Below are 19,517 nucleotides of genomic sequence, written 5' to 3'. Positions count from 1 at the left end.
CATATTATCTATCATATCCCTGAGGTCCATTTCGATTTTTTCAATTTTTTTCCCTATTCTTTCTTTTATGCTTTCATTTTCCATTCTGTCATCTTCCAGGTCACTGATTCGTTGTTCAACTTCCTCTAGTCTTGTACTATGAGTGTCCAGAATCTTTTTAATTTGGTCAACAGTTTCTTTAATTTCCATAAGATCATCCATTTTTTTATTTAGTCTTGCAATGTCTTCTTTATGCTCTTCTAGAGTCTTCTTGATTTCCTTTATATCCTGTACTATGGTCTCATTTTTCATCTTTAGTTCTTTGAGTAGCTGCTCTAGGTGCTGTGTCTCTTCTGATCTTTTGATTTGGGTGCTTGGGCTTGGGTTATCCATATCGTCTGGTTTTTTCATATGCTGTATAATTTTCTGTTGTTTTTGGCCTGGTGGCATTTGCTGAACTTGATAGGGTTCTTTTAGGGTTTGTAGACCTATTGAAGTCCTTATCTCTAATTTATCAGATCTACAGCTTCGTGGACTACACTTTCTCTAACTAACCAGCAGGTGGCGTCCACGAGCCACCTGTTCTCCACAAGCCAGTTCTCCCCTGCTTAGCCTTTTTGGTGAGTGGGGGAGTGAGTCTTGTGGGGCCCAATTGGTGTACCAAGCTTGCGTGTGCAGTTGGTGTTGCCTGCCCTGTATGTGGGGCGTGTTTCTGGGCAGTCGGGGAGGGGGGGTGGCCCTAACAATCAAATCTCCCTGGTGATCCTAGAGTTTTAAAGCTGCTGCAATAGTCTAATCCTTCAGTTCAGTCCTGCCACAGTTTGTCTCTGCCACTGACCCACAAGTCCTTGGTATTGGCGTATGGCTCCTGAGACTTGCAAGTGGGCCCCTCTTCCAGGTTGTGCACCCCGGGTCCTCTGTTGAGGGATGACTGTGCTATGTCGCAGGTGAGTGCCGTCCCCCCTGGGCAGTTCTGGGCTGCTGGGCTGTGTAGGGAGGCTCCCAGTCTGCTCAAATGATGGCTGAATGGGGCTTTGTTAATTCACACTGCTCTACCTTCCCAACTCTGGGACAATCAGCTGAGGTTGCAGGGAAGGCTAATGTCCACGCCCAGTTTTGTGGTGTGTGCAGATTTCGCTGATCTCAGCAGTTTGACATTTTCATGAGTGTTGTATGAAGTATGCCCAAAGAGAGATTGCTCTGTGGTGTCCAGTCCACGCAGTTCCTGGCTTTCTACCTACTTTCCTGGAGGAGTAACTTCACTGGAGGATGGCCAATGGTGTCCAGAAAACATCTGTTAGCTGGGAAGGCACATGGTTGGTGTCTGTTCCAAAGTTCTGGTTTCAAAATGGCTTTCTCCCAGGTCGTTCCTCTCTAGGCTGCAGTTCCTCCAAAATGTCACTCTCAGTTGCTCTTGGGGTGTTTGTCCTCTCTAACTTCTCCGGAGCAAGAATCTGCTTCAACGGCCATCTTCAAACTGTCTCTCATCTGCAGCTACTCTCTAAGCTTCTGTGCATTCTTCAAAGTGTCCCTCTTGGCTGTAGCTATCATTGTATTTCTAATCCTTTTTCCTTTCATTTCCTGACGTTTTTTGTTTTGTATATTTTAATTCTATTGTTTAGTGGATGAAGCTCCTAACCACTCTATTTTGTGGATCATGCATTTGATCGTTGTAAAGTGATCCTTTTTGTCCTTTTTAACACTATTTTTTTTCCTTGAGTTCAACTATGCTGATATTGCAAACCTTACTCTTTTTTTTTTCTTTTTTTCTTTTTTTTTTTTGGTCTCCCAACAGCTCTAGATTTCTATGGCTCCTTAAGAGGCTCTTCATAATCTGTGGACTTGGGGTTATTTTATTTCTATTCAGAAGTATGTCCCTTGATGTCAAGTTCATTAGCCTCAAGTCAGAGCTCCCACGGCCTGTTCCAGCTGCCCCCATGCTGAAGCTTCTACCTGAGGAACATCTCAGGAACCTCTTTACCTATGACGGGATCTGGTGAGATATTGAGCATCCTCTCCACCTTGGTCCAGACATTTCCCTCATCCCATTGTGCCCCTTTGACAGATGGTTCTCTACCTTCCTGAGTGCTGATCACTAAAGTGATTCCAAATTGTGTGAACCAGGAAAAGGCCTGTAGGAACCATCTCTGTTCTCTATAGCAGTGTCCCTTAAAACATTGGAAGGCCTGTTTGGCCAAAACTGTAGGAAAGACACTGCCATTCTGTTCCTCTGCCCTCCCCTTGTGATGGGGCAAAGATGCCACTGACATTCTTAGGGGCCCTTGGTTTAAAGAAGTTAGGTGTGGGGTATAATTTGAGGGGGGGTCTTCAGCCACCATCCCCTTCCCTCGAGCCCTCCCTGTGATTCTTGGAGGGACCTGTTCTGGAATTCCAGGGTCTCAACCCAATTAGGACACCTGGGTGTGGGAGAGGAGATTCTCAGGGTGAGCGACACACTGGGTTATTTCTTGGGTCCTCTCTCATCAAGAGCCCACCCACCATCATCACCCCAACCACTGTTCACAGGCTTCTTGCTTGTTTTAGGCTGTTCCCGAAAAATCAGTGCAAATGTGAAACCACCAAACAGCACAGAGGCTATTACTTTCAGGATGCCTATGACCGGAGTGACCTCCCAGCAGTGAAAGCAAGGAGACAGGCTGAATTTGAACATTTTCAGAGAAGGTAATGCAGATCCTGAAGGCTCTCATGTCGTGAGGTAGAGTCAAAGCTCTCTCTACTGTGTCCTGAAGGACTATCTCCTAAGAGAAAGGAAGGGACTTCTACTAACACACATGCCAGGCATTGTACAATGCACTTGACTTACAATAGCTCATTTCATCCTCCCCAAAATCTTAAGAACTGTTATCCTCGTTTTATAGATGAGAAACCAAAGTTCAGAGAAATGAAAGCAACTAACCAAAGTCACACAGCATGTCAATGACAGGGCTGGAGTTAGCAATCAAATTGCTCTGTCTTCACAGCCCTGGGGCATTGGTAGAGAGGCCCGTTGAGACCCAGAACCTCTACCCTGGCACCAAGACAGAGAGCCACAGGGGCTGGGAGGTTGCTTCCGGCTCTGATTCCCACCTCTCTGGTTCAGTGGTGGCTCCCTGTCTTGCAGGGATCCTTGGGAGGAACTCTTAGGAATAAACCAAGGAAAGAAAATTCAGGAAACAGTCCTTAGAAATAAGATTTATACCTTTGCATGTATAAAAATTTCATAATAAAAAAAGGAATGAAGATTGTTTGAAACGTCAGTGTGATGTTGCTGGCATAGCCTCAAGGTGTTCATAGGCATCACCAAGTTGCATTCGTTTATACCGAGTACCTTATTCATTTATGTATTGGGAACATGCTGTCTCCCTAGTAGGTACAAAGGCCCAGGTTAAACACTCACAGTCTATCAACCAGGATTGTTGGTTTAAAATTGCAGAAATTGATTCTGGCTGACTTATATCAAAAGGGAAATTATTGGAAGGATCTTGGGGCCTCCCTGAATCCATAGAGGGTAGGATGACCAGGCTGGGATGTCAGACAAGAACCAACAGACCACCGAAGGTGGAGTAGGCTCTGGAGCAATCTGGTCCCCATGTTGTCATTGTGTCCTTAGCATTTGGTTGACTGAGCCTAAGTCATGTGTCAAGGAAGGGAAAGGATGAATTGGGCTCCTCCAGATTTGATTTTGGGAGTTGCCACTTTCCCCCAAATTACATGCAAATGGAATGTTCCGGAAAAGACAGATGGAGGTACCAAAGGAAGAGGGAATTGAAAACTGGACAGCTGGGGTAATACATAGGTGATTCCAGAATAGATTTGAACTCTGGCCTCCACCACAACTTAGCTGTGCAAGAAACTATAGGGCTCAGAAGTTGGCAGGGCAGGAGGCAGGCTGGCTGCATTTTCATCCTGCAGCCTCCAACCCCCCAACCCCCCCAGTTATGTGACCTTGGACAAGTTGAGTAAACTCTCTGCACCTCAGTTTCCTCTTCTGTATAATGGGGATAATAATAGTAGCTCACTCCTAGAGGTATTGGGAGAATATAGTGAGTTGGTCTATAGAAAGGACTTAAAACTGCACCAGGTTTGTAAATCTTCATGGTCACCATTATCACTAGCACTCAGTTCTCAATGAGATTATACAAGAGGCAAGGAGATAAGAAAAGTGTATAAACAACCACAAATCCATGTCATTGGTGCTCACACCAGCAGACTCTCGTGCTCTGGGTTCCCAAACACCATCTGCCTGCGGTGCCCACTGTTTGTCTGTTTCCTGGTTTCTGTGCCATTATTCTCTGAGGTCCCTGAAGTCAGGAACTTGAAGCTCTTGCGACAGAGCCTGACTCAGAGTGAGTTCAGCAAAGTCTGTAGAATAAGTGGACAGTGTAAGGGGAAGCACCAAGAACTCGTTTAGGTAGGAAGGTGGCTTCTGTGTCTGTCCCGGGCAGGGCAGGCACTGCTGAGAGAAAGGAGGTACAGTTGTCTCCCCCAGGGGACACCTCAGGTGTGCAAATTGCAGGAATGCAGTGGAGGGGATGGGGGAATAGGGAAGGAGCATGGATGGCTGGGAGATGGAGAGGGTGAGATGGGGAGGGTGGGAGAGGGCTAAGAGGACAGGAGATGGGTGACTGTTGGAAGGGGTAGTGGTCTGGAGGGAGCTGAGCTGAGGAATTATAAGAAGGAACAGATCCCACCCAGGGAAGGCTAAGGAGCTGAAGGAGTTCCTGGTCATGCCCTCCCCTGCCCCATCCTTCACCTGTGGGAGTGCCCAGCTCTCTTGGGATTAAACCTGGCAATACGGGTATGAACAAAACCAAACTCAGCCCAATAATGACTGATGTGAACTGATGAGAAAGTGTCTGGTCAGGGAATTCTCAGCTCCGGCTAGTGCCTCATATTCTCATTTAGCTGATGAAACACACTGGACACCTGCTTTGTGCAAGGCACTGAGTTTGATTCAAAGGCAAGTTTGATGCAAATCCTGCTCTCAGTGGCTTACAGCATAAGAGAGATTGTGTTGACATACCCTCTCCCAAGAGGTACGTCCATTCTCTGCATCTCACTCTCCGTGTGCCATTATTACACTAAGTGACGGAACCTGGTGTTGAAAAAACGAGTGAATGTAGGCACAGTCTGTGGCCCATAGAATGTATTCAGTAAATTGTGTGGAACTCAAGATCAATTCAGAGCACAGTCTTATAATAGCAATCCAAGGGTGTGCTATGGTAGGTCTTGGGAAGGAGAGTGGCTTCCAGCTCTTCAAATTGAGAAAGGGATTTTCAAGAAGAAGGTGCTATTCAAAGCCAGGCCTCAGCAGGCAGGCATTCTCATCTCCATTTGTGTTGGTGTCCAGGCCTGTGTCTGGGTGCCCCCTGCCCCCCCAGGCTGTGACATCCTTCAGGGCAGGAATGAGACCTTATTCAGTTCTATGTCCCAGTTTAGTCCAGGGGCTGGCAGTCAATAAATGAATGAATATTGGGGCATGTGGTGATTTCTGATTCTCGGCCGAGTTCTAGACGTGGTACGGTTCCAGAGGAAAGAGGAGCAAGGGGGCATTAAAGAATGCAGCTTTACAAAGAATGAAGTAGATCTAGATACACCGATGGAGAGAAAGCTCTATTATTTATAGAGTGAAAAAAGCAAGATGCAGAAAATTTGTACATTAGGCTACCATTTGCGTTTTGTAAAGGGTGGATATTATGTATGTAGGTATGTCTATGTATGTGTGGGGAGAGGTATGAATGGTGGTGGTAAATTTTAACAACCTGCTTTTGAGGGGGAGGGAACCTGATCTGTAGTGTTTGCCATTCTCCAGGGTGTAAATACTTCCACCATGGCTGATTTCAGGCTACCAACATGACTTCACTGGACGTGGAGTTGGGAAGAGATGTACAGTGGCTCACTGTATCTTCACCAGACAGATAAAATAGATAAATAATTTCAAGAGCAGAGATAATTGTAAAATGTGGTAAAATAATTTGGAAGTGATGAGTTTTGTGTGTTTATTACCTTTGCCTTTATTACATTATATTTTAAGTTTATATAATTTAATTTTTATTAATGGCTGTGTTTAACAGTTGACTTGCAAAATTCCTGAAAATTCAGCAATTAACTCTCACAAGCCAGCTCCAGCACACCACTATTTTATATATTTAACATGGGCTATGTGTCCTCTGTCACAGCTCAGAGAAATTCCCATCTGGTTCTGTTCAGTTACACCTTGGTGGAGAAAGTGGGCAAGATTTTGCCTTGCAAGCCCCTTCCACACACCGTGTCCACACTTCCCTCCTCTGTTAGGGGATTTACCAGTGCACAGAGGGAGACACCAAAGTTCAATGTCTGCAAGGATCTGGCTTCAGAATGGCGCCATCTGGTGGCAGTGTCTTTCTACTTCAGTTTAAAATCCCATGAGGATAATTCTGGATCCTAAACCAGGCAGGGATTTCCAGTCTCCCAGTTGGTAGGCTCCATTTTATCAGCCTTATCTGAGGTGAGAAGAATCAGGAAATTGGGGAACCTACCTCTGTTTTTCTGCTTCCCTCATTGGGATGTCTGCTATCTCCTGCCAGGATTTACCCTCCCTTCCATGTCCTCACTGCCCATAAGAACTTTAGCTGCCACCATTTGAGGATGAACAGTTCATGAGGCTTTACTATATGCAATTATTTTACATATACAAGATTATGCCACTTGGTGACCTCTATATTTTTTCTATTTAAAAATGCATTGTGGGAAGGCGGGGCAAGATGGCAGACTGGTGAGCTGTATGTTTTAGTTACTCCTCCAGGAAAGTAGGTAAAAAGCCAGGAACTGCGTGGACTGGACACCACAAAGCAATCTGTCTTTGGGCATACTTCATACAACACTCATGAAAACGTGGAACTGCTGAGATCAGCGAAATCTGTAAGTTTTTGCGGCCAGGGGACCCGCGCCCCTCCCTGCCAGGCTCAGTCCCGGGGGAGGAGGGGCTGTCAGCTCCAGGAAGGAGAAGGGAGAATTGCAGTGGCTGCTCTCATCGGAAACTCATTCTACTGATTCAAACTCCAACCATAGATAGACTGAGGCCAGACACCAGAGACTCTGAGAGCAGCCAGCCCAGCAGAGAGGAGACGGGCATAGAAGGAAAACAACACGAGAAGCTCCAAAGTAAAAGCAGAGGATTTTTGGAGTTCTGGTGAACACAGAAAGGGGAAGGGCGGAGATCAGGCCTTGAGGCGCATATGCAAATCCCGAAGCAAGGCTGATCTCTCTGCCCAGGGCACCTTTCCTTAATGGCCCTGGTTGCTTTGTCTATTAGCATTTCAATAACCCATTAGATCTCTGAGGAGGGCCGTTTTTTTTTTTTTTTTGTTTTTTTGTTTTTTTTTTTTTAAATCCTTTTTGCTTTTTCTAAAACAATTACTCTAAGAAGCTCAATACAGAAAGCTTCAAAGAATTGAAATTTGGGCACGTCAAGTCAAGAGCAGAACTAAGAGAGCTCTGAGACAAAAGGCAATAATCCAGTGGCTGAGAAAATTCACTAAACAACACAACTTCCCAAGAAAAGGGGGGTGTCCGCTCACAGCCACCATCCTGGTGGACAGGAAACACTCCTGCCCATCGCCAGCCCCATAGCCCAGAGCTGCCCCAGACAACCCAGTGTGACGGAAGTGCTTCAAATAACAGGCACACACCACAAAACTGGGCGTGGACATTAGCCTTCCCTGCAACCTCAGCTGAATGTCCCAGAGCTGGGAAGGGGGAGCAGTGTGAATTAACAGAGCCCCATTCAGCCATCATTTGAGCAGACTGGGAGCCTCCCAACACAGCCCAGCAGCCCAGAACTGCCCTGGGGGGACGGCACTCACCTGTGACATAGCACAGTCATCCCTCAACAGAGGACCCGGGGTGCACAGCCTGGAAGAGGGGCCCACTTGCAAGTCTCAGGAGCCATACGCCAATACCAAAGACTTGTGGGTCAGTGGCAGAGACAAACTGTGGCAGGACTGAACTGAAGGATTAGACTATTGCAGTAGCTTTAAAACTCTAGGATCATCAGGGAGATTTGATTGTTAGGGCCACCCCCCCTCCCCGACTGCCCAGAAACACGCCCCACATACAGGGCAGGCAACACCAACTACACACGCAAGCTTGGGACACCAATTGGGCCCCACAAGACTCACTCCCCCACTCACCAAAAAGGCTAAGCAGGGGAGATCTGGCTTGTGGAGAACAGGTGGCTCGTGGACGCCACCTGCTGGTTAGTTAGAGAAAGTGTACTCCACGAAGCTGTAGATCTGATAAATTAGAGATAAGGACTTCAACTGGTCTACAAACCCTAAAAGAACCCTATCAAGGACAGCAAATGCCACGAGGCCAAAAACAACAGAAAATCTTAATGCATATGATAAAACCAGACGATAGGGAGAACCCAAGCCCAAGCACCCAAATCAAAAGACCAGAAGAGACACACCTAGAGCAGCTACTCAAAGATCTAAAGATGAACAATGAGACCCTAGTACGGGATATGAAGGAAATCAAGAAGACCCTAGAAGAGCATAAAGAAGACATTGCAAGACTAAATAAAAAAATGGATGATCTTATGGAAATTAAAGAAACTGTTGACCAAATTAAAAAGATTCTGGACACTCATAGTACAAGACTAGAGGAAGTTGAACAACGAATCAGTGACCTGGAAGATGACAGAATGGAAAATGAAAGCATAAAAGAAAGAATGGGGAAAAAAATTGAAAAACTCGAAATGGACCTCAGGGATATGATAGATAATATGAAACGTCCGAATATAAGACTCATTGGTGTCCCAGAAGGGGAAGAAAAGGGTAAAGGTCTAGGAAGAGTATTCAAAGAAATTGTTGGGGAAAACTTCCCAAATCTTCTAAACAACATAAATACACAATCATAAATGCTCAGCGAACTCCAAATAGAATAAATCCAAAAAAACCCACTCCGAGACATATACTGATCACACTGTCAAACATAGAAGAGAAGGAGCAAGTTCTGAAAGCAGCAAGAGAAAAGCAATTCACCACATACAAAGGAAACAGCATAAGACTAAGTAGTGACTACGCAGCAGCCACCATGGAGGCGAGAAGGCAATGGCACGATATATTTAAAATTCTGAGAGAGAGGAATTTCCAGCCAAGAATACTTTATCCAGCAAAGCTCTCCTTCAAATTTGAGGGAGAGCTTAAATTTTTCACAGACAAAGAAATGCTGAGAGAATTTGCTAACAAGAGACCTGCCCTACTGGAGATACTAAAGGGAGCCCTACAGACAGAGAAACAAAGACAGGACAGAGAGACTTGGAGAAAGGTTCAGTACTAAAGAGATTCGGTATGGGTACAATAAAGGATATTAATAGAGAGAGGGGAAAAATATGGCAAACATAATCCAAAGGATAAGATGGCCGATTCAAGAAATGCCTTCACGGTTTTAACGTTGAATGTAAATGGATTAAACTCCCCAATTAAAAGATATAGATTCGCAGAATGGATCAAAAAAAATGAACCATCAATATGTTGCATACAAGAGACTCATCTTAGACACAGGGACACAAAGAAATTGAAAGTGAAGGATGGAAAAAAATATTTCATGCAAGCTACAGCCAAAAGAAAGCAGGTGTAGCAATATTAATCTCAGATAAAATAGACTTCAAATGCAGGGATGTTTTGAGAGACAAAGAAGGCCACTACATACTAATAAAAGGGGCAATTCAGCAAGAAGAAATAACAATCGTAAATGTCTATGCACCCAATCAAGGTGCCACAAAATACATGAGAGAAACATTGGCAAAACTAAAGGAAGCAATTGATGTTTCCACAATAATTGTGGGAGACTTCAACACATCACTCTCTCCTATAGATAGATCAACCAGACAGAAGACCAATAAGGAAATTGAAAACCTAAACAATCTGATAAATGAATTAGATTTAACAGACATCTACAGGACATTACATCCCAAATCACCAGGATACACATACTTTTCTAGTGCTCACGGAACTTTCTCCAGAATAGATCATATGCTGGGACATAAAACAAGCCTCAATAAATTTAAAAAGATTGAAATTATTCAAAGCACATTCTCTGACCACAATGGAATACAATTAGAAGTCAATAACCATCAGAGACTTAGAAAATTCACAAATACCTGGAGGTTAAACAACACACTCCTAAACAATCAGTGGGTTAAAGAAGAAATAGCAAGAGAAATTGCTAAATATATAGAGACGAATGAAAATGAGAACACAACATACCAAAACCTATGGGATGCAGCAAAAGCAGTGCTAAGGGGGAAATTTATAGCACTAAACGCATATATTAAAAAGGAAGAAAGAGCCAAAATCAAAGAACTAATGGATCAACTGAAGAAGCTAGAAAATGAACAGCAAACCAATCCTAAACCAAGTACAAGAAAAGAAATAACAAGGATTAAAGCAGAAATAAATGACATAGAGAACAAAAAAAACAATAGAAAGGATAAATATCACCAAAAGTTGGTTCTTTGAGAAGATCAACAGATTGACAAGCCCCTAGCTAGACTGACAAAATCAAAAAGAGAGAAGACCCATATAAACAAAATAATGAATGAAAAAGGTGACATAACTGCAGATCCTGAAGAAATTAAAAAAATTATAAGAGGATATTATGAACAACTGTATGGCAACAAACTGGATAATGTAGAAGAAATGGACAATTTCCTGGAAACATATGAACAACCTAGACTGACCAGAGAAGAAATAGAAGACCTCAACCAACCCATCACAAGCAAAGAGATCCAATCAGTCATCAAAAATCTTCCCACAAATAAATGCCCAGGGCCAGATGGCTTCACAGGGGAATTCTACCAAACTTTCCAGAAAGAACTGACACCAATCTTACTCAAACTCTTTCAAAACATTGAAAAAAATGGAACACTACCTAACTCATTTTATGAAGCTAACATCAATCTAATACCAAAACCAGGCAAAGATGCTACAAAAAAGGAAAACTACTGGCCAATCTCCCTAATGAATATAGATGCAAAAATCCTCAACAAAATACTTGCAAATCGAATCCAAAGACACATTAAAAAAATCATACACCATGACCAAGTGGGTTTCATTCCAGGCATGCAAGGATGGTTCAACATCAGAAAAACAATCAATGTATTACAACACATTAAAAACTCGAAAGGGAAAAATCAATTGATCATCTCAATAGATGCTGAAAAAGCATTTGACAAAATCCAGCATCCGTTTTTGATAAAAACACTTCAAAAGGTAGGAATTGAAGGAAACTTCCTCAACATGATAAAGAGCATATATGAAAAACCCACAGCCAGCATAGTACTCAATGGTGAGAGACTGAAAGCCTTCCCTCTAAGATCAGGAACAAGACAAGGATGCCCGCTGTCACCACTGTTATTCAACATTGTGCTGGAAGTGCTAGCCAGGGCAATCCGGCAAGACAAAGAAATAAAAGGCATCCAAATTGGAAAAGAAGAAGTAAAACTGTCATTGTTTGCAGATGATATGATCTTATATCTAGAAAACCCTGAGAAATCAACGATACACCTACTAGAGCTAATAAACAAATTTAGCAAAGTAGCGGGATACAAGATTAATGCACATAAGTCAGTAATGTTTCTATATGCTAGAAATGAACAAACTGAAGAGACACTCAAGAAAAAGATACCATTTTCAATAGCAACTAAAAAAATCAAGTACCTAGGAATCAACTTAACCAAAGATGTAAAAGACCTATACAAAGAAAACTCCATAACTCTACTAAAAGAAATAGAAGGGGACCTTAAAAGATGGAAAAATATTCCATGTTCATGGATAGGAAGGCTAAATGTCATTAAGATGTCAATTCTACCCAAACTCATCTACAGATTCAATGCAATCCCAATCAAAATTCCAACAACCTACTTTGCAGACTTGGAAAAGCTAGTTATCAAATTTATTTGGAAAGGGAAGATGCCTCGAATTGCTAAAGACACTCTAAAAAAGAAAAACGAAGTGGGAGGACTTACACTCCCTGACTTTGAAGCTTATTATAAAGCCACAGTTGCCAAGACAGCATGGTACTGGCACAAAGATAGACATATAGATCAATGGAATCGAATTGAGAATTCAGAGATAGACCCTCAGATCTATGGCCGACTGATCTTTGATAAGGCCCCCAAAGTCACCGAACTGAGCCATAATGGTCTTTTCAACAAATGGGGCTGGGAGAGTTGGATATCCATATCCAAAAGAATGAAAGAGGACCCCTACCTCACCCCCTACACAAAAATTAACTCAAAATGGACCAAAGATCTCAATATAAAAGAAAGTACCATAAAACTCCTAGAAGATAATGTAGGAAAACATCTTCAAGACCTTGTATTAGGAGGCCACTTCCTAGACTTTACACCCAAAGCACAAGCAACAAAAGAGAAAATAGATAAATGGGAACTCCTCAAGCTTAGAAGTTTCTGCACCTCAAAGGAATTTCTCAAAAAGGTAAAGAGGCAGCCAACTCAATGGGAAAAAATTTTTGGAAACCATGTATCTGACAAAAGACTGATATCTTGCATATACAAAGAAATCCTACAACTCAATGACAATAGTACAGACAGCCCAATTATAAAATGGGCAAAAGATATGAAAAGACAGTTCTCTGAAGAGGAAATACAAATGACCAAGAAACACATGAAAAATGTTCAGCTTCACTAGCTATTAGAGAGATGCAAATTAAGACCACAATGAGATACCATCTAACACCGGTTAGAATGGCTGCCATTAAACAAACAGGAAACTACAAATGCTGGAGGGGATGTGGAGAAATTGGAACTCTTATTCATTGTTGGTGGGACTGTATAATGGTTCAGCCACTCTGGAAGTCAGTCTGGCAGTTCCTTAGAAAACTAGATATAGAGCTACCATTCGATCCAGCGATTGCACTCCTCGGTATATACCCGGAAGATCGGAAAGCAGTGACACGAACAGATATCTGCACGCCAATGTTCATAGCAGCATTATTCACAATTGCCAAGAGATGGAAACAACCCAAATGTCCTTCAACAGATGAGTGGATAAATAAAATGTGGTATATACACACGATGGAATACTACGCGGCAGTAAGAAGGAACGATCTGGTGAAACATATGACAACATGGATGAACCTTGAGGACATAATGCTGAGCGAAATAAGCCAGGCACAAAAGAGAAATATTATATGCTACCACTAATGTGAACTTTGAAAAATGTAAAACAAATGGTTTATAATGTAGAATGTAGGGGAACTAGCAGTAGAGAGCAATTAAGGAAGGGGGAACAATAATCCAGGAAGAACAGATAAGCTATTTAACGTTCTGGGGATGCCCAGAAATGACTATGGTCTGTTAATTTCTGATGGTTGTAGTAGGAACAAGTTCACTGAAATGTTGCTATATTATGTAACTTTCTTGGGGTAAAGTAGGAACATGTTGGAAGTTAAGCAGTTATCTTAGGTTAGTTGTCTTTTTCTTACTCCCTTGCTATGGTCTCTTTGAAATGCTCTTTATTGTATGTTTGTTTTCTTTTTAACTTTTTTTTTCATACAGGTGATTTGAAAAAAGAAGGGAAAGTTAAAAAAAAAAAAAAAAAAAAAGATGTAGTGCCCCCTTGGGGAGCCTGTGGAGAATGCGGGGGTATTCGCCTACCCCACCACCATGGTTGCTAACATGACCACAGACATAGGGGACTGGTGGTTTGATGGGTTGAGCCCTCTACCATAAGTTTTACCCTTGGGAAGACGGTTGCTGCAAAGGAGAGGCTAGGCCTCCCTGTATTTGTGCCTAAGAGTCTCCTCCTGAATGCCTCTTTGTTGCTCAGATGTGGCCCTCTCTCTCTGGCTAAGCCAACTTGAAAGGTGAAATCACTGCCCTCCCCCCTACGTGGGATCAGACACCCAGGGAAGTGAATCTCCCTGGCAACGTGGAATATGACTCCCAGGGAGGAATGTAGACCTGGCACCGTGGGACGGAGAACATCTTCTTGACCAAAAGGGGGATGTGAAAGGAAATGAAATAAGCTTCAGTGGCAGAGAGATTCCAAAAGGAGCCGAGAGGTCACTCTGGTGGGCACTCTTATGCACACTTTAGACAACCCTTTTTAGGTTCTAAAGAATTGGGGTAGCTGGTGGTGGATACCTGAAACTATCAAACTACAACCCAGAACCCATGAATCTCGAAGACAGTTGTATAAAAATGTAGCTTATGAGGGGTGACAATGGGATTGGGAAAGCCATAAGGACCAAACACCACTTTGTCTAGTTTATGGATGGATGTGTAGAAAAGTAGGGGAAGGAAACAAACAGACAAAGGTACCCAGTGTTCTTTTTTACTTCAATTGCTCTTTTTCACTCTAATTATTATTCTTGTTATTTTTGTGTGTGTGCTAATGAAGGTGTCAGGGATTGATTTAGGTGATGAATGTACAACTATGTAATGGTACTGTAAACAATCGAAAGTACAATTTGTTTTGTATGACTGCGTGGTATGTGAATATATCTCAATAAAATGATGATTAAAAAAAAAATGCATTGTGAACAATTTTCTGTTACATTAAATCCAACTTTATACCATTTTGCTTTTTGGTGTGGGAGACAATGAATATTTGTATTCCCACAGCCCAGAGTAATTTAATTCTGAACTTCTTCTATGTGTATATGTTTCAAAAAACTTCATAAGTAGGCTAAGACAATCCCAAGAAAACAAGGCAAGAGAATTTGCTGTACTGGCAATCAAGACACATAAAGCTACAGTAATTTAGGCAGTGTAGAATCGGTGCTAGGATGGACAGCTAGACTAGTGGGACAGAACAGAGACCAGAAAGGGACCCATACATATGTGGATATTTAATTATAGCAGCAGTGGCATTGTAGAGCAGTTGGTAAAGGATAGCCACTTCAATAAATGGTTCGGGGTCAATTGTATATCCATTTGGCAAAAACTGAACTTGATCCAAACCTCACACCGCACAAAAAAATCAATTTCAAGTGGATTATAGATCTAAATGTAAAAGATTAAAAAAATAAGTTTTCTAAAAGAAAATAATATAAAAGATTATTTTTATGACTTTAAGGTAGGAAAGTATTATTTTATACAGGACGCAAAAAATACTAACCATAAAGGAAATGTTCGATAAATTGATCAACATTAAAATTAAGAACTTTTATTAATCATAAGACACCATTAAAGAGTGAAAAAATGCAACCCATAGAGTGAGCAAAAATATTTACAACATACATAACAGCAAAGGGCTTTTAACCAGAAAATATAAAGAATTCCTACAAATTGCTAACAGACAGACAACCCAATAGAAGAATGGGCGAGAGATCTAAAAAGGCACTTCACAAAAGATGATAATCAAATGACCAATAAACAGATGAAAAGGTGCTTCACCTTATTAGTAACCAGGGGAATGCAAACAAAAACAATGAATTATCATTACACATCCACAGAATGGTCTGAATAAACAAGACTGACAATACCATTTATTAATGAGTCTACGGAGGAAGTGGAAGTCTCCATTTGTTGGTGGGAGTAGAAAATGGTGCAACCCTTTTGGACAACTGTTTAGCTCTGTTTACTAATGTTGAAGATTTGGGTACCCTCTGACCCAGAAATTACAATACACAAGAATGATCATGGCAGCATTATTTGCAAAAGCCAAAAAATGGAAACAATTCAAATGTCCACCAGGAGAATGGAAAAAAACATCAGGATATAGCCATACAATGGAATATCATACTGCAATAAAAAAGTAAACTAGATTTCCATATAACACCACCAGTGAATTTCACAAGCATAATATTGAGCAAAAGAAGTCAGGCAAAAAGAATACATCCTTTATGATTTCATTTTTCTAAAGCTCAAAAACAGGTGTTAGGAGTTAGGAGAGTGGTTGGTTGTAGGGTCAAGGGGCTTCAGGGGTGCTATTCATTTGTAGTGATTCAATGAGCTGTATGTGTATGTTTTGTTCACTTCCCTTTTACATATTTGAGAGGAAAGGAATTCAACCATCCGTACTGCCACTCATCCACTCCCTTGAGGGGGAGGGAGAACCGTTGCCCCCAAGGGAAAGAAAAGAAAGCAGGTGATTTGGTTTAATGTCCTTATCAACTGGCCCTTCTAGAAATAGAATAAAATTTGTTAGAAGAAAGTGACATTATCTATAGAATGATCTTAGCAGGATGTCTCCAGCTAAAGGATCATATATGGTAAATAACCCAGAATCTTCAGCCCCCTGGAGAATGTCAGAATGTTATGTAAGCTATCCAGTGCTCTGGGGGTATAAAATAGAGATGTTTCATAACTTGCATGCTTTGCATTGTGTGAGGTAATCCCACAAAACCACATTAGGAGACCACATCTGTTATCCTGTGCCAGAGAGCACAGGTCTGATGTGGGAAGGAATGACTTGGAGATCTTATACCCCTTCACTGACTGTGTCCTTGAAATTATTAGTAAAGCTAAATATTGGGCAAGCTCTCTGATTCACTTGTGTCTGATTCATCAATCTAATTCTCTGTGTTACCTCCATATTATACTTTGATTTAAAAATAATACCCGAAAAATGCTCCTTTGGTAAAAAAAAAAAAAAAAAAAAAAAAAAAAGTCCATGTCAACCAACCCCCCTGTGGTAGATTGAATTATGTACCCCAGAACAGAACATGTTCTTAATCCATTTCTGCAGGTGTGAACCTGTAGATAGACCTTTTGAAGATGTTATTTTTAATTGCGATATGGCCAACTGCATCAGGTTGGGCTTTAATCTGGATTACTGGAGTCCTTTATAAGCAGAATGCAATTCAGGCATAGAGAGAGAAAGCCATGGGAAGAAGCTGTTTTTCAAACAAACCTGGAAGAGAAGGGAAAAGATGTTGCCACATGCATTGGCCACAAGGCAGGAAGGCCAAGGAACCCCAAGGATCACTGGCAGCCAGCCCCAGAATGCCACAGTCTTTGGGGAGAAAGCATTGCACTGCTGACACCTCAATTTTGAACTTCTCCTAGCCTCAAAACTGTGAGCCAATAAATTTCCATTGTTTAAGCCAACCCATTTTGTGGTGTCTGTGATCACAGCTGGGATATTAAGACACCCCTCCTGCTCCCCCACCATTCTCATCCTTTTCTTATATGATATCTCCCTTGCCAATCCAACTGAGGAAACTGCCATTATGAGTTTGGTATTTATTAGTTTACACTTTTAAAAATGGTTACGTACACGCTCATACAGACAAATATAAGGATCTAAATACACATTATTGGGTTTTTGTGTGTATGTTTCCAAATGGAAATGGTACCGTAAGAACAATCACTCTGCAATTTGCTTTTGTCATTCAATGATATATTTTTAAGAGCTATTGATACATCTAGTTCATTCCTCTTAATTGCTATATGGCTGTGAATATTAATACACTATTTTATTTAAGCTATTTCCCTAATGAAAGGTGTTTGTTTGAAATTTTCCATTATTACAAAAAAATGCTGAAATGAACATCTTTAAACATGACTTTTTGTTTGTACAGGCAAGTGTTTTTCCCCTTACCTAGCATCTGACTTGCTAGATCATAGGATATGCTAATTTTTACTTTTAATAGATACTACCAAATTGTCCTCAAGAGAGCCTACATTGATTTACACTTTCATGAAGAGTGTGTTAAGTGTCATACCTTATGTGCCCCTACCTCACCAGCACTTGCTGTCACCAAATTTTAAAACTTTAATGAAAAAGATAATTCATTACATTTTAAATTTACAGTTTCCTGATTAATACTGAGGCTTAGTTAGCATTTCTCTTCTAATTGCATATTTATGTCCTTTTCCGTTTTTAAGTTTTGTCATTTTTCATATTCCCATAAATATCCACCATGGTAGTCTAGTCACTCTTCAAGGTAATCTAAATTGTATCCTTGGTTAAACTGCATCCCTGAAGGCTACAAACATTTCGACCGAATTACCTTAGTCCTTCAAACAATCAATCTCACTGGATTGAATTATGTGTTTTTTGTTACCCAAAAAAGCCCATATGAACATAGTTACTGCGTTTGCTCTAAAAATATTGAGCCAACAACCACTCCCATATAAAATTTCTTGGGATATGGTTTATTTTTTAGTTCAGTTCTGGGAAAAGTTTTCATTTCCCTGCAGGAATTGGTCTGCTTCCACCTTTAAATAATGTGTTGATTTTAAATCTCCTTATTCCCTGGCTACCAGGAAGTTCAGGTATGTCTTTGCTGTTCATCTTCTACATCTAGGTTACCCTTATGATTTGATGATTTCATTTCTTCTTCTCTGCTGGTCCTGATTTTTATTTTTATATGCTCTGTTGGACACTGCCTTGGTACCTCTGTGGAATTAGAGGCTTAAGGGGGCAAGGGGAGATGAGTAAAGGAAGGGGAGAGAGGATGGAAGGGATATAGAGCCAGGCAATCTACTTTTGACTTCCCCTATAAGCAGGTACCCCTTTAAGAACTAACTGGGGACCACCATCACCATCGATGGCAGTTGCTAACATTTCTGTTTCCCTGCAGGGAAGGGCTGCCCCGCCCCCCGCCCCTGCTGGCTCAGCCCAACCTCCCCTTTGGGTACCCAGTCTACGGGGTAGAAGTGATGCCCCTGCACACAGTTCCCATCCCAGGTAAGTACATCCCATCCTGGGAGAACCCACACAGCTTTCTCATTCCCTTTTAGGCATTTCTTTTGGAGCAAAAGGAGGGAACAGAAGGGCCCAATCATTCACTGAGTACCTGCTGTGTACTCAGCACCAGGCAAGAAGCTTGACGTTATTTCATTTAATGTTAGTCTCACTGTTTCCACAACTGGGAATCTCCCTTAGTAGCTTTGACTTCCCTGGGGCTCCGAGATAACTTAGAAGAAGACAGAAATCTGTGTGCCTCAAAGCGTCTTAGTATATAATTGGTTTTTTGATGTCACCCAGCATCAGGGGAGCAGGCAAAGCACAAGCCAATCTCTGGGAAATGCATTTTGAAAAGAATATTTATGACTTAAAAATCCCCTCCACAATGGACTTTTACATACCTCTATAGTCCAGTTTTGCATCTCATATCAAAGTCAAGTGGAGTATAATCAAGAGAGACCAGAGGAGTGAGCCTGCAGGTGCAAGCATGTTCCCCCAATTCAGAGATGTTGAATTCTATGACCCTATCCCATGAACTCTTCTGCTTTTGGGCTTTTGGCATCTTGAGGCAAGTAGTCCCACCAGGGGCCCTGGAAAAGATCCAGTAGTGTCTGGGTGGTGATGCCACCTGGACATCTCATGTCACATGGATCTAGCTGAGCTTTCTTTGTTTCCAGCACCAGTGAGAAAGACAGACACCCAAGTCACATAAACGCACATATCAAACAGGGTAATGATGAATGTGAGTGTCATGAGACAGAAGGGAATGTAGGATATGTCAGTGGATGGCCCTACCTGCAAAGGTGCAGCTGAGCTGTCCTAGAGAGGGGACAAAGAGCAGGGGGATGCAGGACTGAGGCTACAGCCCCTAAGCTAGGTGAGCCTGGTTCA

The 19,517-nt window shown here is 41.8% G+C and overlaps 1 protein-coding gene across 1 annotated transcript in view; it reads left to right on the top strand.

Annotated features, from left to right (window-relative positions):
- The window catches only part of B4GALNT2 (beta-1,4-N-acetyl-galactosaminyltransferase 2), a 69,748-nt gene that overhangs the window by 10,304 nt on the left and 39,927 nt on the right, over positions 1 to 19,517 (top strand). The window contains exons 2-4 of the mRNA XM_037810489.1: positions 1,775 to 1,975; positions 2,524 to 2,661; positions 18,520 to 18,626. Coding sequence (XP_037666417.1) covers positions 1,775 to 1,975; positions 2,524 to 2,661; positions 18,520 to 18,626 — 446 coding nt within the window. The remainder of the gene's footprint in view (positions 1 to 1,774; positions 1,976 to 2,523; positions 2,662 to 18,519; positions 18,627 to 19,517) is intronic.

Source organism: Choloepus didactylus, chromosome 18 (assembly GCF_015220235.1).
Source record: "Choloepus didactylus isolate mChoDid1 chromosome 18, mChoDid1.pri, whole genome shotgun sequence".
Taxonomy (NCBI): Eukaryota; Metazoa; Chordata; class Mammalia; order Pilosa; family Megalonychidae; genus Choloepus; species Choloepus didactylus.
The sequence above is the reverse complement of the archived record's forward strand: the minus strand, read 5'-3'. Positions and strand labels throughout refer to the sequence as shown.